At 39.2% G+C, this 26,598-nt stretch overlaps 1 protein-coding gene across 2 annotated transcripts; it reads left to right on the top strand.

Moving 5' to 3' along the window:
• Window positions 1-715: 715 nt before the first annotated feature.
• On the top strand, window positions 716-15,724 carry GMFB (glia maturation factor beta). 2 transcript variants are annotated; one of them, XR_003120472.1, is made up of 8 exons: window positions 716-970; window positions 6,141-6,237; window positions 7,728-7,777; window positions 8,787-8,836; window positions 9,292-9,374; window positions 10,387-10,460; window positions 12,047-12,260; window positions 12,309-15,724. XR_003120472.1 is itself a non-coding variant. In XM_025391891.1 (7 exons), the coding sequence occupies exons 1-7, from the start codon at window positions 968-970 to the stop codon at window positions 12,116-12,118; spliced, it is 429 nt and encodes a 142-aa protein (XP_025247676.1). In that variant the 5' UTR covers window positions 716-967; the 3' UTR covers window positions 12,119-15,724. The 2 variants fall into 2 exon arrangements, 1 of the variants encoding a protein (XP_025247676.1); XM_025391891.1 differs by having other exon boundaries at window positions 12,047-15,724.
• The last annotated feature ends 10,874 nt before the right edge of the window (window positions 15,725-26,598 follow it).

Genomic DNA, 26,598 nt, shown 5'->3' with positions numbered 1-26,598 from the left:
ATCATCATTCATTCATACTTCAATAAATAACTTGTACGGAGAAAAGAGGCTGGGCATGGTGGCTGACACCTGTGATCCCAGCGCTTTGGGAGGCGTGCAGGAAGACTGTTTGTGGCCAGGTGTTCAAGATCAGCTTGGGCAATATAGGGAGACTCTATCTCTACAAAAAAATTTAAAAAATAGCCGGGTGTGTGGTGGCACACGGCTGTAGTCCCAGCTACTCAGGAGGCTGAGGTAGGAGGATTGCTTGAGTCCAGGAGTTTGAGGCTGCTGTGAGCTATAATTGTGCCACCACACTCCAGCCTGGGCAACAGAACAAGACGAGAGAGAGAGAGAGAGAGAGAGAGAGAGAAGTAATGTGTGTGAGAGAAAGAGAGAGAGAAAGGGGGAGGGAGAGAGAGAGAGAATGGGAGAGGGAGTGGGGGGAGAAAGAGAGAGAGAGAGTGGGAGACGGAAGGAGAGGGAGAGAGAGAGATATTAACTAAGTCCTGGAAGGCAGCAATGGTCAGAGGTGGGGTTCTGGAGAGGGTGGGAGGAAAGGAGTTGTGCCTAGATTTGAGGGAGATCAAATTTGGAAGGTAGGCTGCGGTCAGTACACACATTTACCACTGAAAACATTGATGTCATCAGGAACATGCTCTCAGAGCTTGAAGACTGTTAATCAGGTCCGGAGAACTGGCATGACTTTTAAGTATGCACCTTGGGTTTGTTTCTCACTTGCAGCCAGGCAGAGCATCCTCCTGTAGAGGGCGCAGGGAGGAAAAAAAAAAAAAAAATCAGGCGCTCGCATTCTGGCTAATTTTGAGCCGCGCCTCCTGCCGTCCGCGGTCACGTGCCGGCCCGCTGAGGCCGCGTTGATAGGTGGGGGCGACTGGGCCAGGCGCCGGGGCAGGAAGGGAGGCGGCCGCCGTGCCATTCTTAAAGGCGCCCGAGTGAAGGCGACAGGCCGCTGACGGCCGGAAGGAAAATGGTGAGTTGCCGCTGGGAGGGCGGGGGCCGGAGGGCTGGGCGAGCCGACCTGCTGGGCTTTCCGGGTTTCCGGAGCCGGCGGCGGCGGGCAGCGCCCGGGAGGGCTCGGCAGCCGCTTCCGCCCCAGCGGCTGGCCACTGCCCACAGCCAGAGTACTTGGTCTCCGCCGCCGCGCCTCAGGGCAGCATCCTCCAGCCAGGCCCGGGGTGGACCCGCCCAGCTGGCCATGGGACTAGGGTGCCTCCGCGAGCAGGGGGGTTGGGGAGGCCCCTCGAAGGCCCTTCGGGATGGAGGGCTTCAGCTTCTGAGCTGTAGGTTGGAGGGAAAGGAGTCTGCCCCATCGGAGGGCTCCCCCAAATCCCGCTTTCCCTGCCAGGGCCGTGGCCAGGTTCCAGGGGTTGGTGGGCCTCGAGCATCTTCCACCTGGCGGCATTTTGGGGGAGGACTCGAATTCTGATTGAATTCTCTCGGCCTCACCTTAGCTTCTTTCTGTCTGCTCCTTTCCCTAGCCTCCTACAGAGGATTTCTCCTTATCTTTGCTTTCCTGTGGCAGTTGGAAACCTTTCGACCCAAAGCTTTGGCACTGGGCTTAAAGTAATTGTCAAAAGCTTTAGTTTTGTTGGTTCTGGGGGCTCTGGCTTCTGTTCTTACATGGGATGGACCCCAAGCATAAAAATAAAGTGGAGAATTAAATAAATCGCCATTAAGGATCTTTTGGATCCATCCCATTAGGTTTTTTAATATGCGTAAATTTCATTAGAAACAACAAAACACTGCTCTCTCTGCCCATCCACTCAATTCTGAACCCACTTTCATCGAATAGATCTTGTCATGGTCACTGAATCGAATGGATTCTTTTCGGTTTTCATCTTCTCTGACCTTTCAGCTGCATTCCAGAGTGTTACACTCTCTTGTTTTTGAAGCATTCCCTTCCTTCATTCTTCCCTCTTGGCTTCTGGGATACAGAGCTCCTCCTACTTCTCCTGTTGGTCCGTCTATTTCCCTTGCAGACTATTCTCTTTTCCCTGGACAATGCTCGAAGGAGTCCCTGGCTTCATCCTAATCCTTCATTTGCCATTATGTATTCTTTATCCTAAACTATGGCTTCAGTTAACACCTATATTCAGATGACTTGTGAATTTACAGCTCAGAAGACCTTGCTTCTGAGATCCAATCCAGATCTGTATGTACTTTTTTGTTTGTTTGTTTTTCTGAGACAGAGTTTCACTCTTGTTGCCCAGGCTGGAGTGCAATGGCGCGATCTCGGCTGTTGCAACCTCCGCCTCCCGGGTTCAAGCGATTGTCCTACCTCAGCCTCCCAAGTAGCTGGGATTACAGGCATGTGCCACCACGCCCAGCTAATTTTGTTTTGTTTTTTGTTTGTTTGTTTTTTTGAGATGGAGTCTCGCTCTGTCGCCCATGCTAGAATATAGTGGCGCGATCTCGGTTCACTGCAAACTCCTCCTGGGTTCACGCCATTCTCCCGCCTCAGCTCCCAAGTAACTGGGACTACAGGCTCCCGCCACCACTCCCGGCTAATTTTGTTTTTGTATTTTTAGTAGAGACAGGGTTTCACCTTGTTAGCCAGGATGGTCTCGATCTCCTGACCTCGTGATCCGCCCACCTCGGCCTCCCAAAGTGCTGGGATTACAGGTGTAAGCCACCTCACCCGGCCCTAATTTTGTATTTTTAGTAGAAACGGGGTTTCACCATGTTGGCCAAGCTGGTCTGGAACTCCTGACCTCAGGTGATCCACCTGCCTTGGCCTCCCAAAGTGTTGAGATTACAGATGTGAGCCACCGCGCCCGGCCCCAGATCTATATATTAATATTTCAATATTTAGTTACCATTCCCTGGGAAGCTTTTCCTCCACTTGGGCGCTTCAAAGCCACCTCAGTTTGTCCAAAGTAGGACTCATGCCCTTTCTTCTCAAACCTGGTCTTCTGTGTGTTATACAAGACAATTTGTTATACAAGCCAGAAGCCTAGGAGTTATCTTGGTAACCCTTTTTTTTTTTTTTTTTTTTTTTGCTTACTCACACCCCACCCCCAACCCCAGTATCCAATCTGTCACCACCTCCTTTGTAGTGGTTAAGAGAGTGAGTTAAGATAGGCTGCCTGGGTTGAATCCTGGCTCCACTAGCTATGTAATTGGGGAAAGATACTTAACCTCTCTAAACCTTAGTTTCTTGCAAAATGGGAGTAATAATAGTATCTGTTTCGTGAGATTGTTTTGAGCATAAAGGGAAATCTATGTAAAGGATATAACAGTGTTACTCTGATAGGGTTTGATACATGTTAACTATTATTAGGACTAAATGGGGATTTTTTGCTATTGAGTTGTTTGAGATCCTTACATATTCTGGTTATTAATCCCTTGTTGAGTGGAGAATTTGGAGATATTTTCTCCCATTCTGTAGGTTGTCTCTTCACTCTGTTGATTGTTTTCTTTGCTCTCAGAAGCTTTTTAGCTTGATGTGATCTCATTTGTCTGTTTTGCTTTAATTGTCTGTGCTTTTGAGGTCTTACTCAAAAAAATCTGCTCAGACCAGTGTTCTGAAGCAATTGCCCAGTGTTTTTTTTCTAGTGGTTTTGTGGTTTCAGGTCTTACATTTAAGTCTTTAACCCATTTTGATTTGATTTTTATGTATGCTGAGAGTTGCAGTCTGTTTGTTTCTGTTTTTTTGTTTTTGTTTTTGAGATGGAGTCTCGCTCTGTCTCCAGGCTGGAGTGCAGTGGTACCATCTCGACTCACTGCAACCTCCGCCTCCGGGTTTCAAGCGATTCTCTGGCCTCAGCCTCCCAAGGATTACAGGCGCCAGCCACCACGCCCAGCTAATTTTTGTATTTTTTAGTAGACACGGGGTTTCACCACGTTAGCCAGGCTGGTCTCGAACTCCTGACCTCATGATCTGCCCACCTCGACCTCCGCGCCCAGCCTGAGGTCTGGTTTTATGCTGCATATAGCTATCTGGTTTTCCCAGCACCATTTACTGGAGAGAGTGTCCTTTCCCCAGTGTTTGTTTTTGGTATCTCTGTCCAAAATCAGTTGGCTATAAATGTGTAGATTTACTTCTGGGTTCTCTATTCTGTTTCATTGGCCTGTGTGTGTGGTTTTATGCCAGGAGCATGCTGTTTTGGTAACTACTGTTTTGTAGTATATTTTGAAGTACTGCAATGCTTCCAGCTTTGTTCTTTTTGCTCAGGATTACTTTGGTTATTCCCAGTCTTTTGTGTTTCCTTAAAAATTTTAGGATCTTTTCTCTCTTTCTGTTAAGAATGTCATTGCTATTTTGATGGGGATTGCCTTGAATCTGTAGATCACTTTGGGTTAGTATGGACATTTTAACAATATTATGTCTTGTAATCCATGAGCTTGGAATATCTTTCCATTTTTGTATGTTCTCCTCAATTTCTTTCATCAGTGTTTTATAATTTTCATTGTAGAGATCTGTCACTTCTTTGGTTAAATTTATTCCTAGCTCTTTTATAGCTATTGTAAATGAGATTGCTTTCTTGATTTCTTTTTCAGATTGTTTCCTGTTGTTGTATATAAATGCTACTGATTTTTGTATGTTGATTTTGTATCCTAACTTTACTGAATTCATTTATCAGCTCTAACAGTTTTTTTTTTTTTAATGGAATCTTTAGCTTTTTCTAAATATAAGATCATGTTTTCATAAACAAGGATAATTTGACTTCTTTTTTTCTAACTTGGATGTCTTTTATTTCTTTCTCATCCCTAACTGCTCTGGCTAGGACTCCCAGTACTATGTTGAATAAAAGTGGTACAATTGGGCATCCTTGTCTTACTCCAGAACTTAGAGGAAAGGCTTTCAGTTTTTCCCCATTTAGTGTGCTGTGCAGTCAGCTGTGGCTTTGTCATATATGGACTTTATTGTTTTGAGGTGTGTTCTTTCTATACCCAATTTGTTTAGGGTTTTTATCATGAAAGGATGTTGAATTTTATCAAATGCTTTTTCAGCATCTCTTGAAATGATATGATTTTTCTTATTCTGTTAATGTAATATATCACATTTATTGATTTGCCCATGTTGAACCATTCTTACATCCCTGGGACAAATTCCACTTGATCATGGTGAATGATCTTTTTAATGTGTTGTTGAATCTGGCTTTCTAGTATTTTGTTAAGAATTTTTATATCTATGTTCATCAAGGATATTGACCTATAGTTTTCTTTTTTTGTTGTATACTTCTCTGGTTGTGTTATCAGGGTAATGGTGTTCTTGTAGAATGAGCTTGGAGGTATGTTCTCCCCTTCAGTTTTTTTGAATAGTTGAGTAGAAGTGGTGTTTTAAATCTTTGGTAGAATTCAGCAGTGAAGCTGTCAGATACCGAGTTTTTCTTTGATGGAAGACTTTATTGCTGTTTCAGTCTCATTACTCATTATTGGTTTGTTCAGGTTTTCTATTTCTTCATGGTTCAGTCTTGGTAGATTGTGTGTGTCCAAGAATTTATCCATTGCTTCCAGGTTTTCCATTTTGTTGGAGTGTAGTGTTCATAATGGTCTCTAATGATTCTTTGTATTTCTGTGGTATCAATTGCAATGTTTCTTTTTGTCTCTGCTTTTATTTCTTATGCACATTCTTAGTAGCTCCTTTTTATATCTCCATAATCATTTAATTATAATATAAAATATTGGTCTTTACTCTTACGGGGTTTTTAACACTTACGTTGCTTGAATTGTTTTTTTCCCCTGTAATTGTGAGGACAAAAAATAATTTATTAATTCTAAGTATAATCAGATTATTTTCTTGTTCTTCCTTCACTGTATAAAAATAGTATGCTTGACTTCCTTTCTAACAGCAGACAGTGATTCTTGACTTTCCTCATATTCTTCTCTTCCTCTCCAATTCTGATGAGATTGCACATTATTATGTGTCTGGTTTTTGAGACATTCATTAGCCAAAGAGAAAGTTAGTGTACCTTACATATATGAGATGAACAGATGTGTAGGATTAAGCAGTATAGATCCAAAGGTTGGTTGATTTTAAAGTTTTTTTAAGTGTTCATGTATTTCACTTTAATGCTTTCACTTAATTGACATTTGTGAATGTCAGTATGCATTATAAAGGTATTAGGTTTCATAACTTTAACATGTACATATATTGAAGTCATGGCATTTTATATGTGTTTTTTTTTCTTTTATAGAGCGAGTCTTTGGTTGTTTGTGATGTTGCTGAAGATTTAGTGGAAAAGCTGAGAAAGTTTCGTTTTCGCAAAGAAACGAACAATGCTGCTATTATAAGTAAGCTAAAAGTGATTGCTTCAAAGTTACATGGTCTTAATTTGTTTTCAATCTTGTAGCTACATTGCATGAACTGAACCCTTAGAAAGCAATGTTATTTTCTCTATTTCATTTCCCCACCACCACCTTTAGATCACTTTAAAAAATAAGTAACAGCTAATTCTAATGTCACAGAACAGAGGTGGATTGTCCCACCTCCCCCATAGTCCTTTTCTCAGCTGCTTGTACAGCTCTGGAGAAGGCGGTCGTCTTGGTCCTTGGGAAATGAGGATTCCCATTTGCAGTGACCTATCCAACCCATCCTTCTTGGGGGACTAAAAATAGCCTGGCCATTCATCCTCAAAAGAAACCTTTGCCTACACCTAAAATGACAAAGTTCAGCATTGTGTGCAGAGTGACTTTGGGCATTATTCCAGTTGTAGACTTGAACTCCGGTTTCAGGAAGAGTACTTTTAAGTGGCACTGGCACTGTCTTCTGAAAATGGAAAGAGTGATTTGCATATTGCTTCTCCCACTGTGAGCTATATCTGACATTATGCAGATTTCCCTTGTATTCATAGGCAGTATTTAATATGTAGGTAGTGATTTAGAAAGATGAGGAAAGGATGAGGGGGTGAAAATGTAAAACTCTAGAGACCATGCTTAACAGAGATGCATCTGGCATATCTGATATAATCAGAGGTCATGACAACTTGTCATGAATTCTGATTTCATTACAAATAAATACTACAATGTCGACATATGGTTCTTAAAAGTGAAAAAAAAAACAAAGTGAAAATGTGTGTTAGTGCTATTTTACTGTAAAAGCTGAAACTATTTGAGATTATATTATATCTCACAAGATTTACTATGAAATTGGTGCAAAACCAAACACAGTCAACTTTGCCAGACCAACAGGAAAGAATAGAGGCATAGAGTATCTAGACTTATTTTCATTTAGCTTTGGATTACATTAGATATATTTGAATATATCTATCACTTCTATTTGGTTATTCACTTTCTCAGAATAATGATACTGTGCCATGAAATCCTGACCTTGGAGAAGCCAGGAATTTTGAGGTTTCTCTATTTTAATCCCTGATCAGGCACTTTTTCCCTTGCAGTTCTGACCATGTTGCATATCATGGTCTCAGTTACAGTTATCCTTTCAGGCTTGCAGTTCTGACCATGTTGCATATAGACCTTATTATCTAGAAGTTGCATTTGAGTTACAAAGTTCTTCATATACACAGGAAATGTAAGAAACTGACATAAAGTTCTAAATAAGCAAATTAGGTACTGGGAATTATGGGTAAAAGCTTTTAAAAGCTGACTGCTTGAAAAGCAAAGCTAGCTAATAAACCGTATACTAAAACTGTGAATGAGTTTTATGCTTGTGTTTCTTGATGTTTTAATTTTAGATGTCTGAAAAAAAGGCTGAGATTGTGTGGGTTGGGTGGATCAAGGTCACATTAGAATCCCAGCTTATTCATAATTGATTTTTATTTTAGTGAAGATTGACAAGGATAAACGCCTGGTGGTACTGGATGAGGAGCTTGAGGTTTGTTCAATGAACTAAATACAATTTTCTAGTTAAGTAATTATTATTTCTCAAAAGATGCTATATTAGTTACGTGTGCTTCTAAAATGAGTTTTGAACCTCCTTTAAATACATGCTCATTATGCATAAAAACATGTGCTAATTGTGTAGTATGTTATATTGCTAATTTAACTACCTTCTTTAAAAGCATTAGTGAAGTCCGGTGTAATAAGTGGTATAAGGGCCGGGCGCGGTAGCTCAAGCCTGTAATCCCAGCACTTTGGGAGGCCGAGACGGGCGGATCACGAGGTCAGAAGATTGAGACCATCCTGGCTAACACGGTGAAACCCCGTGTCTACTAAAAATAATACAAAAAACTAGCCGGGCGAGGTGGCGGCGCCTGTAGTCCCAGCTACTCGGGAGGCTGAGGCGGGAGAATGGCGTAAACCCAGGAAGCGGAGCTTGCAGTGAGCTGAGATCCGGCCACTGCACTCCAGCCTGGGCGACAGAGCGAGACTTCGTCTCAAAAAAAAAAAAAAAAAAAAAAGTGGTATAAGTTGGGGTTGTATACCGAGTAAGAAGTGAGTCAACTTTATAAGTTGCTTCTAAGTTGCTTGACTAGTACATAAAACCTGAAACCCTACAATTTAAATATCTAATTTGTCAAATTAAGTAACTAGAATAAAAAGAATTGAGTTCTTTCTTCTGAAATCAGACATTGTTTCTTGCCGCTAAGATACTGGCTTATGTCATTCTGTATTTCCTGACAGCTGGAACATAAGCATACAATCTGTGCCTCCCAGCCCCATATTTAGTTAATAAATGGAGCTAGACCAAGTGGGCAGAAGGAGGCTTTGATTGGATTGAGAATTTAGTAACCCGAGTTTATGTATAATTTAGTAAGATAAAATTTTATTTTGTAGCATGTGGTAATAAATGTATAACTGTTAGTAGAATGGGTGCTTGGTGTATCTCTTAAGGACTTATGGGTAAGAAAATGTTTAAAAGTTGCTTTTCTCTGTGGTGCCAGGGCATTTCACCAGATGAACTTAAAGATGAACTACCTGAACGACAACCTCGATATCCTTTTCTTAGTGCTTTAAAAGATTTATTCTTTAGTGGTCAGACCTGTTTGTGAACTCATTTGTTAAAAATCTGAAAGTATCCTTCTGTGTCATGATCACAGCCAAATTAAAATATGTATGCGTATACTAGACTAGGAAAAACGAAAAGTTGGTTTATTCATGGGATGAATAATTTTCTTTTTTAAACTATTTCCTTTATTATAACGTGTGTACAATACAAATTGAGAAGAAAATAATCTGTATTAAACTAGTACTTTAAAAAGTTATTTTTTTTGAGAGATTATGTGATTTTATAACTTATCCTTGGGATCCATTTAATTTTGTGGAAAGATAGTAATAAAGATGTGGCCTAAAAGAATAGGACAGAAACTTGCAGCTCAGTAGCTCCCCAGGTTTTGGTAAATACCTGTCTCAGAGCAGTAACTTTAGTTTCTTTAACTTGAGAAAAACCTTCATTGTGTATAGTTATAAATATCAACATGATGATGGAAGAGTTTCATATCCTCTGTGCTTTATTTTCTCCAGTCCTGTTGGTAAGTGAATTTCTTTAAATAACATATATTTGGCTTAGATCCGATTAAGCCATTTTATACTAGACAAATTTTATGCTGTTTTTAAAGATGGACAGTGTCGAATAACCTAAATTGAGGAGGGTCTGTGTCTGTGTATGTCCATGTGCCTGTGTGCATGCATCCCTAGAAAGAATGAAGCATCATCTCTTAGAACTTATTTTCTTAGGATAAATTTCTAGACATGTAATTGTTGACTCAAATCACACATATATTTTAAGGATTTTGAAACATGACATTTTAATATATCAGAAGTATTTTCTTTTTATATTTTAATCTTATAAAAATGTGAACTTCACATATACTTGTATGTATTTGTGTTTCTTTTAAATAGTAGTTAACAGTGATATGCTTATAACCTTGAGAATGGTCCTAGAGTAATTTACATTGGGTATTAAAATGGGTTACTGTTATTTAAGGAATTCATTATCACCAGAACTTCTGTCACCACTGTTCAGGCCCACAATAAAAACTGCACTCACTGAGCTATTCTCCAAACTTTATAATTTGTATCATTTACTTAGCACTCAAAATACACTGCAGTATATTTTTAACTTAATGTATCAGCAGAGAGAAGCTTTTGTCAGAGCAGATCTCCCTGCCCTACTGGTCCACTACCATCCCAAAACCTCGTGTATTTTAGTCATCCATAAAATTTATCTTGATATTTAGTGTCAAAGTTAAGATAGTGCAGAAAGTTTTTAATTGTTTGCAAGGCTCTAAAAGTCAGGATCTACAAATGTCTAGAATCTTTATTTTTGCCAACCTGTAGACTTGTTCTTATTTATTTATAACTTAACTATCTCTTTCTGTAGGCAGTGTGCAATGTAAGACTCAAAATGCAACCCCTATACATTCTGTAAACTCAATAGCAAAGGAAATCCTAAATGTGTCATTTAAAAAAAATGAAAATAATGATAACCCATAACTTTCTCAAAATCTGTGTCTCATTTCTGCACTAATCTCTCTTTTCCAGGATGTAAGCCTGAACAACAGATGATGTATGCTGGGAGTAAGAATAAGCTAGTCCAGACAGCTGAACTAACCAAGGTGGTATTTATATTTGACTTGTTGAGACAATATTTTCCTTTAGACTATAAAGCAATAGCTAAAATAGTCTAAAGGAGTATTTTTTATGCAGGTGAAGGTTATTTAGACCAGATTAGTAAGTTAGCCAAAACTTTTTGTTAACTGGAAATAGAACAAGATAGAAGCATTTGAACCAAAGTGTATTTTTTGAGTAAGTTGATTGGAAGAAATCACATTCAAAATATAGGCAGTTTTAGAAAGCCACTGTAACTGTTAAATCTATTGAAAGTTATTTTATCTGCCATAAGATAATTTCTAATAGATAAAGGTCAACATTGAAGTTTCTCAGAACCCTTTACCATAGTCTAAAATGAACCGCGTTCTGTGCTGGAATTCAGTATTATGCAGTTAATTGTATTTTTCCAAATATAAAATTGTTAAGAATATTAATAAAGTTAGAACATTCTGTTTTATATGAGAACTTGCTTTAAGATTTAATATGTCCCTATTTTATGGTATTTTTGAAAGTTAAAGGTAAGAGAGGTACTTGGCTCTCAGACTTTATTTAACTTCCACATATTAGTTTGAGTTAAAAAGGTATATGCACGTAAGGTTTTGAAATAGAATATTATATTGCTAAAACTGTGTCAGACAATATTTCAAGTTTTATTTTAAGAACAGCATCAGTATTTTCCCCTTGGGTGCTTAATAATCAACTCTGGAATGCCTTTAAGTGCCCTCTGCTGTTTCCCCTTAGCCCATGTGATTGTTACCACTGCTTTATAGACGTTACTTTTTCCTAATTTGTAACACGGGAGCACTGGAGTTGCTCTAACGGTTTGGGCAGTTAAGAAGGAGCTGTTACCAGCCTCCAGTCTGTTCTAATCCTGGGAATGCCCTACAGTGCTGAAGTTGAGACAGTACAGTTTACAAGTTACTTTTACAGATAATCTCATTGAATCCTTACAACAGCCCTGTGAGGTATTCTGTAGATAGGAAAACAGACCTAGCGGATGAATGACTTGCTCAGGATCTATCTAGGACTTAGGATTCACATCTGGCTCCAAATCCCGTCCTTTCTGCTGTAATACATTGCTTTTCTATAGGCATTATACCTTCTGGGCCTGATTCAGATTCTTGATAGAGATTTGTGACTGATCTCCATCCGATATTTCCATTTGACATTCAGACTCCGGAATACCAGCGTATGTTCCTCAGTTCCTCACTAGATTGATTTTAGTTGTGTATACTTGGGATGTCTTCCAGGAGATAAGATTTACAGAACTGCTCTTTTAGACTATTTGTAGATTTGTGCTTTTGAGAGAGTTTTGGTTTAATGCTGTCTTGATGGCTGTACTTGATAACTGAGTACTTAGGATTTAAAAGAAGTGAAGTACTACCTAAAAGGTATATCTGATTTATACAGGTTAAGTCATAAACAATACGAAAGCAAGCAGAATTTGGTGTTTAATACTCAAATATATAACCAAAAATAATTTGGGATATAATACTCAAATATAAAATATTTTTTTAATATATAAAAAAACCTCAAATATTTGCCTTTTTTTTTTGGAATGTCAAAGTATGACCTAATTTTTTTTTTAAAGGTGTTTGAAATAAGAAATACTGAAGACCTAACTGAAGAATGGTTACGTGAGAAACTTGGATTTTTCCACTAATGTGAACTTCTGTGTTTCTAAAGTATTTATGTATTAACCTGACCGTACTGGAACCAGACATAAATACTTATTTATGCCTAAAAATGCACTGTTACTTACAGTTTGTTTCCTGCAGTAAAGAAAAATTCTTCATTTGTGCAAAGTTTGAACAAAGAGGAAATCATCTTCATAGTAATGAAACTTTGTAAAGTGTTTCCTTATATTGGTAATTGTTAGGTGGACTACTTTTCTCCAGGGACTTTTTGCACTCTTGTGACTAATTTCTATAACTTATGGTTCAGAATTTGTTACTATTTACAGACACCATTGGAAAGTGGATATATTAGATTGTGAGAGACAACAGTTGCCTCCTTTTGACAAATACTGGATATTAGCAGTTTATTTATGAAAATAGCATATTATCACTTGTCAAATCATTGAAATTCATTTGGGGTCAAAGACTTGAGTGACCCAGTATTGAGCCATGAAATAATTTTGTGTAACCTGCATTACAAGTATGTTCATGAATTCTGTATCTTCTTTGGTTTCCTGTATCTTTTTAATCAAGTCTAGAAACTATGTTCATCAATCACTCAGTTTTAAGGTTGGGGAGTTAGATTTTAAGATAGAATTATGACTGTTAGCTTTTCTCCTTATGGAAAATAGCATCTTAGTCTTAGAAATCAGTGGTTTGTAATAATCAAGGGCTTCATTCCTTTTATGTCATTTCTAGACAGTTTTGAATCTAGGTTAATAACACTTTATTTATAAAGCACCTCTTAATGTCCTGTGAACACTAATTATTTTAAATGTGTTAATACTGTGCCTTTGATTTGTTAGCTTTAAAGTTAGTTTAAGACTTTTACACTGCCAGTATTCCAGATTTGGTGAAAATAATACTTTTTTAAAGGGTCCAAATAAAATAATTTTCTAATGTGTATATCTGAAATTTGTAATAAAATCAACTTCATATTTTAAAAATTCCAACTATCTGCTTGCATTGATGAATATATGGCAGTCGAGAGTTATAATTTTGGGTATACTCGTGATTAGTTTTGTGCCATAGGAAAAAATTATCTTAAAACTTTGGCCATAGTTAATAACATCAACACTTCAATAGCAATCACATCTTATATCCTAAATGTCAGAAGATATTCTGAACTGGATCCCTGAATAGTTAACTAAACCAGTCTTGTTAGATGATGGTACTCTTGGCATAAAGCAAGGATTCTGATATTTGGCATACTTGTAAAAACAAATACATAAGTAACCACTGAACATGAATTTGATAATAGGTCTAGAGACTCTAAAGACTAACCAAACTTGGTGCGTGTATTCTTATATTAAGAATATCTTAGTCATCTCAAAACTAGCAAAATTTAAATTTTGGCTTGTTTTCCATTCATATGTTCTTTGCATTTTATTTTTGAGGTTTCTGTGAGAAGTAAAGATAGTTGGAATTTTCGCGATATTGAATAGAACATCTTCTGTTCCCAACACTGTTTGGCTTCACTAATTTAGAAGTCAGGAAGCAATAGAAAGTTGGAGATGAGGAAGTGCTAGAGTAGGTGTTTGTTTTGGTTCTTGGAGGGAAAGGATTCTTTTTTCCAATATCCAGAGAGAGAGAAAGCTCACCCAGGAAGTTTAAGAATTCTTTCAACAGGTATTTTGATGTTGGAGAATAACATGTATATAATTCTGTGGAAATGCAAATGTAATCCAAGTGAGTGGAGAGTGTTAATGTTTTTGAATGAAGGAAATGAGGTTTTGTTTCACCTGATTTGCAGCAATAAGAGAAACTAGTGCTGCAAGAATGTATTTTTTAATGAAGTTCCTTATTTTGTCTTGCATGTTTTAGTTTTGTTTGTTTTTAAATTTGGAGGTCCTCCATAATGTCAGATAATGTTGACCTGCCATACACTAGAACTCTTAGTTCCCCTACTCTCTTTAACAGGAGCAAAGAGCTGTGATAAACCATGCTTTTTTGAGCTTGTCTGACTCCTAATTAATAATATGTTTTTTGCAAGACAACAGATTGAGGTTAGAGGATCAGTAGGACATTTTTATTCCATCTGTTCTATGGGGAGATTTTACAAATCCCATGCTCTAAAGTGTTCTCAAACATTTGTATAGATTTCCCTTTCATCTTACTAAATTTTGCACTGTTCTTTTCAAGTACGTTTCCTATTTAGTGTCTCTTTTTCTGCCGTTTCCCAAATAATAACTCCATATTTCATAATTGCAGTTTTTACATTCCGTATCTTTCTAGTACAGCCATTCCCATTCAGCCTTAAATCTTAATCCATTTTGGCAGCAGCTTTTTTCCTGGGACCCTCCTTTATGGTCTTCTAAGTCAGTTTTGAAATTGTTGGCCCTGCATTAGTTCTGCATAGCATCTAATGTCAAAATAGAACCAACTGGTAATCACAGTATTATTTAGTATGGTTTCCATGACAACAAAAAACATATGAAGAAAACTTCTCAGGTTACTATGCTGAAATTCCAAAATGTCTGAGTTTTGAATAGTGATCACTTTGTTCTGGTACTGATACAATTATATTAGGAAAAAAGTTGGTTGACTGTTTGTGTTTAATTGACTTCTAAAATAAATGTTCAAATTGTCTAGTTCTAAAAGTTTACTAAATGCCTAGTGCAGTTAAACATACTCTTGTTTAAGAGTGTGTTGCTAAATTTTTTACTGTCATTACTAAATCTGTGTAGCAAAATGTGTGTCAGCACTTTTCCCTCCCTTTTTATCTCCTATTTTCAGGAGTCAAATGTAGCCATAAACTGTATCCTTGTCTGACACTTTAGCTAAAAATTTCCAGTTAGGGGAGTTTATTGCCAAATTAAATTTGGCTGTTTCCCCCCAACCCATATAGATATTAAGGAAGGTGTACTTAAAAAAATGTTTGGACTACTTTTAAAACCTGAGCAATGTCATTAATCCATATGTGGACTAGTGATGAATAGATATTTTCATAAGAGTTTAAATGCTGATATTTGGTGGAAGTAGAGAGTAACTCGTATTCTATCAATTCAAGTATTCTTACTATGGTTGCTTTCCCTATTTGTTCAATAGACTGATAATACTGGAATCTATAGAGTTTGAGCCATTACAACTTTTGTGAGGATGTGTTTCAAACATTTCTGGACAAATCTTATTTTATATTTCTGGAAGAATGTAATAATCTTCTAGACCGCTTAAAACCAATGGTCCCAAGCTGAATATTCTTGAGAAATTTGTTTTTATTATGCCATTTGACATTTCAAATCAGTGCTCATATACAGTAAACTTGTGATAGAAATTGTATTTTCTTGCTTTTTGGAGTATAATTCATATAAATATAATTACTTGAATATTGTTTGAGATCATTAACATGCCAGGGCAGTTCCCACTGATTTAGATGGTCCAATATAATCTCATTCAGGAGGCTTGAAACATTAATGGTTTAGTCTTGTGAATTTTAACAGTTCTCTGTCATCATTTAACAAAACCAACAACTGGCACAACTTCTTAAGCTGTGGTTTCAGTCTCTGCTAGTTCATATTGCATGTTTATTTTGGACAGTCTTTTGTTAAGCATGGTGCTTGTACTGGTTTAAATAAAATGTTAACATTAAAAGACTTCCAGCTTTTCTTTTTTTACTCACCTCTTTCCCCCTGTGGAGTTACTGGTATCTACCTGGCTAGATTTGTGTGAGCCATAAACTTTATCTGGACAAACTGAGAGGCAAAATAAACAAGAGTCATTTGGCAGCTTCGTGGAAGGAGAAGATAATCAAGTTATAAAAATTTTTAAAACTTGGTCTGATGCTAAAATGTAGAAAATGTCAGTAAACAATAGTAGGGACAGAGAGACCTGTTTCAAACGATGAACGCTTGCTTTCAAAGAGAGAATTAGAAGTTAGGAGAGCTGTGTACTTCCTAAGAAATCAAATTGAAGGTTTTTTTTTTAATATAGTTTATCACCATGTATTAAACACCCATTGACAACCCGTCCTACCTTTATTACCAACTGTACTATATGGTATGTGTTTAATAGGTGTCTACTGGATGAATACAAATCACTAATAACATAGTTTTTAGAGTTTGCCATGTACTTCCTGTGATTGGGTATGTTGTAAGTCACAATTTGTTATGATTGTGAAAGGAGTAGTTTATGCCTTCCTGTCTTTAAGAATTTCACGAGGAGAATTGGCTCAAGCATGGGAACATTTATATCTTCCTTATTTATCAAATTTGGCCACTTAAGCTACTCAAACAGCCAGCTCTTAAATTTCACTAAATAATACCTATTGTCTTTTTGTCCTTTTCACTTTTCAGCAGGAAGAAGCATTTGTAAGCACTTAGCCTCTGAGCATGAGCGCATTCTTGTAACCACCCAATGGGTTGTCCTTGCCTGCTGCCCAGACAGAGCCAATTTATTAAGACAGGAGAACTGCAATAAAGAATTTTTAATTCACACAGAGCTGGCTATATGGAAGACCTGAGTTTTATTACCCAAATCAGTGTCCCCAGAAATTCTGGGATTGGAGTTTTTAAGGATAATTTGGTGGGTAGGCAGTTGGGAAGTGAGGAGTGCTGATTGGTCGGATCAGAGATGAAATTGTAGGGGGTCAAGTGGGTTTTTCTTGCTGTCTTCTGTTCCTAGGTGGGATCACAGAACTGGTTGAGCCAGATTACCGGCTCAAAACAGGCTCAGCCCTGTGGTGCCTCAGAACACAGGGTCTGCAGAATATCTCAAGCACTGATCCTTATGTTTTACAACAGTGATTTTTATCCCCAGGAACAATTTGGGGAGGTTCCAGAATCATGCAGCCTCAGCTGCGGTGACTCCTAAACTATTATTTCTAATCTTGTAGCTAATTTATTAGTCCTACAAAGGCAGACTGGTCCCCAGGCAAGAAGGGAGGCTTGTTTCAGGAAAGGGCTGTTATCATCTTTCTTTCAAAGTTAAACTATAAACTAAATTCTTCCCAAAGTTAGTTTGGCCCATGCCCAGGAATAAACCAGGACAGCTTGGAGGTTAGAAGCAGGATGGAATCGATTAGATCAGGCCTCTTTCACTGTCCTAATTTTCTCATTGTTAGAATTTTTACACTCATTTGCATGAGGGTGCACCCTGAGTGGATACCGTATCCTTGTATAGTGTAGTTTTAGCTGTGTTGGGGAGCCAATTAAAGATGTTGCTGCTGAGCACTAGGGAGTTTTCACAGTTAATCCTCTTATCTTCTACTTGAGATCTGCCCCCAGGCTGTGTGAAAGCTCCGTGCTGAGATTGCTGCCCTCTTTTAATTATAGGAAAGAAAGAATGCCTTGGTTGCATATCCAAATGCCACCGTGCAAATCAGACAAAGCAGGAGGAGCATGTATGTGTGACTTCCAAAGTCACTGTTACTAAGTTAAATATAGATTCTCTTACTCTAGAATTTAAGGCTCTTCACATTTCGGCCCATTTCTTACATGCACTGCACAGTTGTCTTAGTCCGTTTTGTGCTGCTGTTTAACAATACTTGACGCTGGGTAATGTATAAAGAACAGAAATTTATTTGTCATAGTTCTGGAGGCTGGAAAGTCTAACATCAAGCTACTGGCATCTGGCAAAGGCCTTCTTGGTACATCCTCACAAGAAAGGGGTGAACCCCCTCTTGAAAGTCCTTTCTGTGGCGGCGTCAATCCGGTCATCAGGGTTTTTCCCATAAAGCTCCATCGCCCAACACTGTTGCATGGGGGATAAAGTTTCCAACACATGAATTTTGGAGGACACCTTCAGACCATAGCAACAGCTAAGCCTAAATATGCCCACAGCCCTTTGTTAGGTGGAAATGCCCCTGCACCTGGCTGTACTTTCCTGTTCTAAGCCTCCTCCCAACCCTCAGTACACATAGGATTCTATTGACATTTTCAGCCCCAGCTAGTTGAACCCAAGGACAGCCAGCCTCTATGATGTTGCCAGACTGGTATCAAACAACAAGTTGGGCCAATCACTTTCTTGAGTGAGGCAGATAGTGCGAGCTGACTGACTTTGAAAGAACGCCAATAGATGGAGAAGAAGGAAAGAAGATGCCAGCTGGGACAGTGTAGAATAAAGCAGGCCTGGCCAGATGCAATGGCTCATGTCTGTAATCCCAACAGTTTGGGAAGCCCAAGTGGGAAGATTGCTTGAGCTCAGGAGTTTGAGACCAGCCTGGCCAACGTGGCAAAACCCCATGTCTATTAAAAATACAAAAAAAAAATCAGGTGTGGTGATGCATGCCTGTACTCCCAGCTACTTGAGTGGTTAACACAGGAGAGTCACCTGAACCCAGGAGGCAGAGGCTTCAGTGAGCCAAGATCATGCCACTGCACTCCAATCTGGGCAACAGAGTAAGACCCTATCTCAAAAAAAGAATAAAGCAGGCATGCAGAGAGTAGCTGGATCATGTTAAAGATGAAGGCCCAAACTGAGGAGCCCCACTCCTACCTTTTAGGTTTCTAGAGCCTCCTTTGATCCAAGGCCACTCTTCATTGTCCCCTTTTTCTGAGGCCTGGTTGGTCAGCTTTTTCTGGGTTTCTCTGCATGTCCGTCCTTACCGGAAGCCTTCCATTACATGTAAACCTGGGCATGTCTGTTCACTTGTGTACAAAAGTGTCTAACTACAATGCTACCTCTGGTTTCATCTGTCACTATTCCCTACATTTACACTAAGCCTAAACAAGTGTGATGGTTAATTTTAGATGGCATCTGAATGGAGTAGTGGAGGAAGATCCACCCTCAGTGTGGGTAAGCACCATCCAGTCTGCTGGGGCCCTGGGAAGAACAAAAACAGAAAAGGCAAATATGCCAGTCTATCTGGTGGAGCTGGTATGCACCCTTCCTCTCTCGTACTTGGCCAAGAATTCCAGGTTCCCTGGACTTTGGACTCTTAAGACTTACACCAGTGCCTTCCTGGGTTCTCAGGCCTTCAGCCTCAGACTGCGAGTTACACCACTGGCTTCGCAGGTTCTGAGGCCTTCAGACTTCGCTGGAGCCACGCCATCAGCATCCTAGGGTCCAACTTGCAGAAAGCCTATCTTAGGACTTTTCAGCCTCCATAATTGTGTGAGCCAATTCACCTAATCAATCCTATCGATCGATCTATCAATCAATCATCTATCAATCAATCATCTATCTATCCTGTTGGTTTTGTCTCTCTGGAGAACCCTGACTAATACAACCTTTTATATTAACATGTCCTGAGCCTCATCTTCCTCAGATGCACTTTTCTCCCCATGCTGCTGCCACTGCCTACCATAATCAACAGCCTTCAGAAATCACCCCAAATGCCATTTAAACCATGAAGTCTGTTGTTTGTTGAACTAAATATAGTGCCTTCTTTAAAAAAGCAATAACAAAAAGAAAACTTTCAAACAACGAATGTCATTAGAGAAAAATCAGAAAATGCAAATAAGCAAAAAGAAGAAAAAATTGTATCACCCAGAGAACTCCATTGTGGTTTTGATGATCTTTCCCTGTCTCTGGAGGAATTCTCTGGTCTCATAACCTTTCTGGTCATCCTTAAGTATTATGGGATTAGACTCATTTTCTTTTCAGGTAACAAAAATTCCAGTCTAGTCTGTTAAAACTTCAGTATCTTACTTTCTTTAAAGCTCTCTCCCTTGCCCCATCCTCTCCTCCAGCCCACTTTCTTTAAAAACATGCTTCATGTTGGGAATCCACAGTGGAGAATGAGATGTGGTCTATCCCTCATTATTGCTGCTCCTTGCTCTCCCATTGCTAGTTGTCTCTGGTTTCTCTGGGGTTAGAGGAGGAGGGGCAACCTAAATGAACAGAAAAAAAAGACTTATTAGCCTGGTACAGATGTCATCTGGAGTTGGTGCCTCTGAATGTGGCCAACGTCAAATACTAACAGATTTCTTCCGTGGGGTGCTCTTGTGGGTTCCATGCTGATTCCCTTATTGGGAATTTTGGCTGCAAGTTCCTTGCTTGGGTCATGCCTCCTCTGGTTAGTAGCTTTACAACTACCCCTGCCAGCTCTTGGCTTCTAGCAGTTGCCTCTCTGTTATAGTCTCCTTGTTTCTCCAGGCTGCCATCTTGGCCAGAGTTCCTTGTTCAACTACTTTCCACTGTCTTAGTTCATTCAGGCTGCAATAATAAAATACCTTAATCTGGGTAGTTTATTTAAAAATTATGGCTCACAGCCCAGGCACGGTGGCTCACATCTATAATCCCAGCATGTTGGGAGGCTGAGGCAGGCGAATCACCTGAGTTCAGGAATTCAATACCAGCCTGGCCAACATGGTGAATCACTGTCTCTACTAAAAATACAAAAATTAGCTGGGCGTGGTGGTGGGCACCTATAATCCCAGCTACTCAGGAGGCTGAGGCAGGAGAATTGCTTGAACTCCAGAGGTGGAGGTTGCAGTGAGCTGAGATTGCGCCACTCCACTCCAGCATGGGCAACAGAGCGAGACTCCATCTCAAACAACAATGACAACAACAGTAGCAGCAGCAGCAGCAATTATGGCTAACAGTTCTGGGGGCTGGGAAGTTCAAGATCAAGCTGCTAGCAGATTTGGTGTCTGTTGAGGACCCATTCCTCATAGAGGGCATCTTCTGGATTCTCACATGGTAAAAAAGACAAACAGGCTCTGTCAAGCTTTTCCCCCCCACCCCCCAATAAGGGCACTAATCCCATTTATGAGGATACAGCCCTCATTACCTAATCAGTTCCTAGATGCCCTCCCCACCCTGAGTATATGGCACTGGGAATTAAGTTTTAACCTTTGAATTCTGGGAGGATACACACATTCTGCCCCTGCCCCCTCAAATTCATGTCCTTCTCACCTGCAAAATACATTTATTCCATGCCAATACCTCCAAAATTTTAACCTCTTCTAGCATCAACTTGAAAGTCTTAGGTCTCTTCTGGATATTATCTCAACTAGATACTGATGAAATTCAAGGTGGGATTCATTCAAAGGCAATTCTCCTCCAGCTGTGAGCCTGTGAAATCAAGTCATGTGCTTTCAAAGTCAATGGTGAATCAGGCAAAGGATAAACATCGCTATTCTAAAACAGAGAATGGGAAGGAAGAAAGGAGTAACAGGTCCTAGTAAGTCCAAAATGCAACTGGGCAAACATTAAATTTTTAGGCCTCAAAATACCCTTCTTGGACCCCATGTCCCACTTTCAAGACATACTGGGGTAGGCTTTGGGCTCCTAAAACTCTGATGGCCCTGCCCCCATGGCTTTGCTGGGAGAAGCCAATGCAGCAACTGTCCTGGGTTTGAGTCACATGCCTGTGGCTCTACCAGTCTGAGGTCTCAGGGGTGACCCTGCTGCCATGACTCCACTAGACATTGCCCTAGCAGGGACTCTCTACAGTGGCCTCACCCCTGGGGCGATTACATTTCTGGGCCTCAAGGCTCTTTGGGCGTCCTTTGAAATCTAGGTGGAAGTAGTCATGCCCCATAGCTTGTATACTCTGGACACCCATGGAGATGGCCCTGCGTGGATGCCTCCATGGTTTACTGTCTGTGCCTTTCAGAGGGATGGTCTGAGTTTCAGCCACTTGAGCCACAGCTGGAATGGCCATAGAGTGCTGCACCAGAATATGGGGAATAGAGCCCTATAATTCTTCTGTCCCAATGGCCCTGGCCTCCTGGGTGTGTGATGGATAAGGCAACTTCAAAGGTCTCCAAGATGTTTATGGGGTCTTTCTTTCATTATCTTGATGAAAGCACCTGGATCCCTTCTATCCATACAAATCTTATCAAACATATACTCAGCCTTGGCATTCTCTCCCATGCTTTTTTCTTTCTTTCTTTTTTTTTTTTTTTGAGACAGAGTCTCGCTCTGTCGCCCAGGCTGGAGTGCAGTGGCCGGATCTCAGCTCACTGCAAGCTCCACCTCCCGGGTTCACGCCATTCTCCTGCCTCAGCCTCCAGAGTAGCTGGGACTACAGGCATCTGCCACCTCGCCCAGCTAGTTTTTTGTATTTTTTTAGTAGAGATGGGGTTTCACCGTGTTAGCCAGGATGCTCTCGATCTCCTGACCTCATGATCCGCCCATCTCAGCCTCCCAAAGTGCTGGGATTACAGGCTTGAGCCACTGTGCCCGGCCACTTTTTTCATTCTTTATAACAGGGCCAGGCTGAGAAATTTCCAAATCTTTGAGTTGTGCTTCCTTTTCAATGATGGATTCCATCTTTAAATCACTTCCGTCTTCTCACATTTTACTACAAGCACTCAAGAGAATCTATGCCAGTCCTTCAATACTATGCTTAGAGATTTCTTCTGTCAAATGTCCTATTTCATCACTCACAAGTGCTACCTTACACAAAATTACCAGAACACGAACACAGTCCAGCCATGTTCTTTGCCACTTTATAACAAGATAGCCTTTCCTTCAGTATCCAGCAACATGTTCCTTATTTCTTTCTGAGACCTAATCAGAATGGTCTTTCCCATTCTTATTTCTGTAAACATTCTAATTATAACCACTTAGGTAATCTCTAAGAAGACTGAGGCTTTCTCTACCACTCTTCTCATCTTCTAAGCCCTAACCAGAATTCATCCTTAAGGCTACTTTCATGACAAAGTACTTCAGAACACTTCTAGTCTCTACCCATTACCCAATTCCAAAGCTGCTTCCACATTTTAAGGTATTTGTTATAGCAACAGCCCACTTCTGGTACTAACTTGTGTCTTAGTCTCTTTGGGCTGCTATAACAAAAAACCTTAGACTGGACAATTGATAAACAACAGAAATTTATTACTCATGGTTCCAGAAACTGGGAAGTCCAAGATGAAGTTGCCAGCAGATCCAGTGACTGGTGAGATCCTATTTCTCATAGATGGCACCCTCCTATGTGTCTTCATATGGCAGAGGGTACAAGGGGCCCCAAAGAGTACACCTCTTAATACTATCACAGTGGGTATTAGGTGCCAATATATAAGTTGAGGGGTACACATATATTCAGACCATAGCACCCAGGATCCATATCTGCCCCATAAAAAACATGCATCTTTGCCTTCTGCCATCAGGGAGAGTACAGCTTGCTGTCTCTGCAATTAGGGGCAGCTCTCAGGTCTGACTCCTATCTCCTGATCTCATTTTGTCCTGTTTTCTTACAAACACACTATACCTGAGCCATGTTCAGTTTATTTTGCCTTTGCTAGTTGTATCTTCTTACTTGGAAGATTGCCCACTCTCCCCTCATGCTTCCCCCCATATTCCTGTAGCTGGCTTCTTCATTCTGAACTGAGCTTAAAGGTTGCCTCTCATAGGGGATTTTCCTGAACATCCATCCTAAGGTAGCAATACATTTACCGTCACATCACATCTACATGAGGACAGCATTTACCTTCATCTAGTATTCTAATTTCTGTAATTGGTCTGATTGAGGGCTCTTAAACAGAATAGTGTAACAACATTGTTTTAGTTGTTTTTCAAAAGCTGCTATTTCTATTCTCTGTCAAACCTCTCTTTTCACTCTGGTTACAGCCTTCTTCATGATGTAATATTTCCATAATATTCCAGTCATTTGGTTTTTAAAAGTGCCTTTTCTGTTACTAAGATTCACTTCTGTTTATTTAAAAAATTCAGTCTCATATTTGATTCAAACCTCTTTCCTCAGCACAGGCTAAACTTGTGGCTCTGGGTGAAGGGGCTGGTGAAGCCCATGTCCTCATGCCCTGCTCTCTTATACTGCCAGGTTCTTATCCCCTTGGTGTTGGGGAGGAGAGGAAGGAAACAGGTTAAAGATTATGTAAGCATACACACGTTGCTGGAAGGATGGTTGCTATTCTTTTGGATGCTATTTCTTTCTAACACTAGCCATAAGTTCCGAAAGTGGGGCAAGTATCCAAATGATGGGTCTTTCCTAGCGATTATTTTTTGGATCAATCTCTGGATGGCTCTTCAGGGTTTTTCTCTATACATGATTATTCTTTCTACAATTTTTGTTTTCCTTGGATTAATAATTTTTTTCTCATTTTAGTTTTCTATGTATTCATTGCTATTTCTTTCCAAATACTGCAAAATATTTATCAAATCCCTACCAAGTTTTACCAACACTTCAATGCATATGATCATCTGTGAGTTCATTTTTCCAACTTGGAGCTTTGCTTTCTCACCTTCTATCCTCCTTCTAAAATCTGGATGAATTGCTGTCTAGGCAAGAGATACAGTTGTCGTCCTGAAGGTTCCTTCACTTGCTTTCTTAGTTTGAGCCCCTTGGTTGGATTCCATGTATTCTTTACCATATTAACTAATTCTGCTGAAGCTCTTGGTACATGAGAAGTGAGCTTTTGTATTTCTGAAATGTTTTTCCTTCATACTCAGAAGCGGTTGGTGGTTTGGTTGGTGTGCTGGATATTTTTGTTTTGCCTGTCTAGAACCACTTTCTGCCCTTCTCCACTCTGGTTTCTGCTCCCAGGAGGCTGAGCTTTAGCAACTCTGTTATCTGGTTATCTTGCCCTCTGGCGGCTGCTTGAGTTCAGCCAATCTCTAGGGCAGAGGGAGAGTGAGGACAGGATAATTATTCCATCAATCACTCCCTTAGGGCCTCCTTGGCTGACCGTAGCTCTCTATTGAAAGTCACTCCTCCACTCAAGACAGTCTTTCATGATCTGTTCCTTCTGAATCCTGGGAGACGCTACTTCCCATCTTTTCTTGGGCCTAGTGATGGTAACAGCTCTGCTCTTGCTAGCCTTTGAGTTCGGCAGTATTTTATTCCCACTTTTTGGGATAGCCCTTTATCAGATCCTCCTCAGATTATCCTAATTTGAGTGAGTGTATCATCTCTTCCCTGGATATTAAATTCTAGAGTGGAAATCATTTTCCCTTGGAATTGTTAAAGGTATTGCTCTTCCTGCTTAGCTTGCCATATGCTATTAAGAAATCTGATGCCAGAAATCTTACTCCAATTCTTTTTGTTGTTGTTTGTTTTTTTAAAGACAAACTCTCACTTTGTTGCCCAGGCTGGAGTGCCGTGGTGCAATCATGGCTCACTGCAGACTTGACCCCCCCAGGCTCAAGCAATCCTCCCACCTCAGCCTCCTGAGTAGCTGACACTACAGGTGCACACCACCAGAGCTGGTTAATTCTTCTAATTTTTGTAGAGACAGAGTTTCACCATGTTGTCCAGGCTGGTCTCGAACTCCTGGGCTCACACAATCTGCCTTCCTCCACCCTGCAAAGTGCTGGGATTACAGGCATGAGCCACCGTGCCCAGCCCAGTGCTTTTGTAAATTGCCTTTTTTTCTTCTCTCTGGAAGCTTTTGACATCTTCTCCTTATTTCTAGTATTCTGAAATGTCTCTGATGAGACTTGGTGTGGATCTGGTTTTATTCATTGTGCTAGATATTTGATGGACCATTGGAATCTGAAGATTGATATATTTCAGTTCAAGAAATTTTTTTCTATTATTTACTTGTTAACTTCCATGTTACTGCTTTCTCTTTCTAGAGCTCTTATTGGTTTGGATTTTGGACCACTGGATTTGATTCTCTGATTTTCTTATCTTTTCTATTGTTGAACTCTTTTGTTCTTATTCTGAGAGATTTTCTTTAACTTTCTCTACTAATCTCCCTGTTTATTTAAACATTTTAGTTATTTTTTAAAGTCATATAATTTTTATTGATAAGAACTAACAGTGTTAAACTGAGCAAATAAAATACTTAAAATTTCTTTATAGCCATAAAATATTTTTTAAAATGCTTATCTAAATTTAAAGAAAGAAAATTTATCTTGGAATAGGCAATTAACAGAATCTCAAAACTTAAATACTTTATAAATACATCTTAAAAGATACTACTATATGTCCTGAAATTCCTTTCTTTTTATAAAAATACAAATATTTTAAATTATTAACAAATTTTTAGTTTAAAATTATTAAAATAGTTTTTCTACTTGATTTAAATTGTATAAGAGATGATAGAAAGACACTTATACAAATAAAGCAGTTTTTGCTACATATCTTTACATTAGATTTATTAGTATGTCAACAACTATATAATAAAAACTTTCCCAAGTCTGCCTATGCAAAATGAGGAAAATGCTCAAACATTCTAACTCTCTGAGATATTTTATATAGCAGGTACAACATGCCAGTAAATTTCTACCAAATCAAATCAAATTTTAAATAAAATATTTGCATTTTTATGTAGCAACATATACTAGAATATATATATATCAACTTGATGGAATTACAATAGTTGATATAATTTAAGGGAAAATTATTTCAACAAAATTTATGATATGTCAAAACTTAAAAAGAAATTATTTTTCTTCTTTGCCTCTGCACATTGCATGATTTTTTAAAACAAAGACATGAATTAACATTTCTATCCATTAATTAGAAGCACTATTTATAAGACACTTCAAATAAAGGTCCATTTATACAAGTACAATCAAATATAATATAAAATAATAGAACTTTGATGTGAATAAAGTAAAATTTCTTCAGCAAAGAATTTTTAAGGGCAAGAATTGTTAAAAAAAAAACATTTAA

The sequence above is a fragment of the Theropithecus gelada genome, chromosome 7b (assembly GCF_003255815.1).
Source record: "Theropithecus gelada isolate Dixy chromosome 7b, Tgel_1.0, whole genome shotgun sequence".
Lineage (NCBI taxonomy): Eukaryota > Metazoa > Chordata > Mammalia > Primates > Cercopithecidae > Theropithecus > Theropithecus gelada.
The sequence above is the reverse complement of the archived record's forward strand: the minus strand, read 5'-3'. Positions and strand labels throughout refer to the sequence as shown.

What these genes read in the sequence shown, in the direction of transcription:
- GMFB (XM_025391891.1), top strand. An exon ending in GAACAATGCTGCTATTATAA is followed by an intron (nt 6,238 to 7,727) that starts GTAAGCTAAAAG and finishes TTTTTATTTTAG; the next exon opens with TGAAGATTGACAAGGATAAA. An exon ending in TATTTTCTCCAGTCCTGTTG is followed by an intron (nt 9,375 to 10,386) that starts GTAAGTGAATTT and finishes TCTCTTTTCCAG; the next exon opens with GATGTAAGCCTGAACAACAG.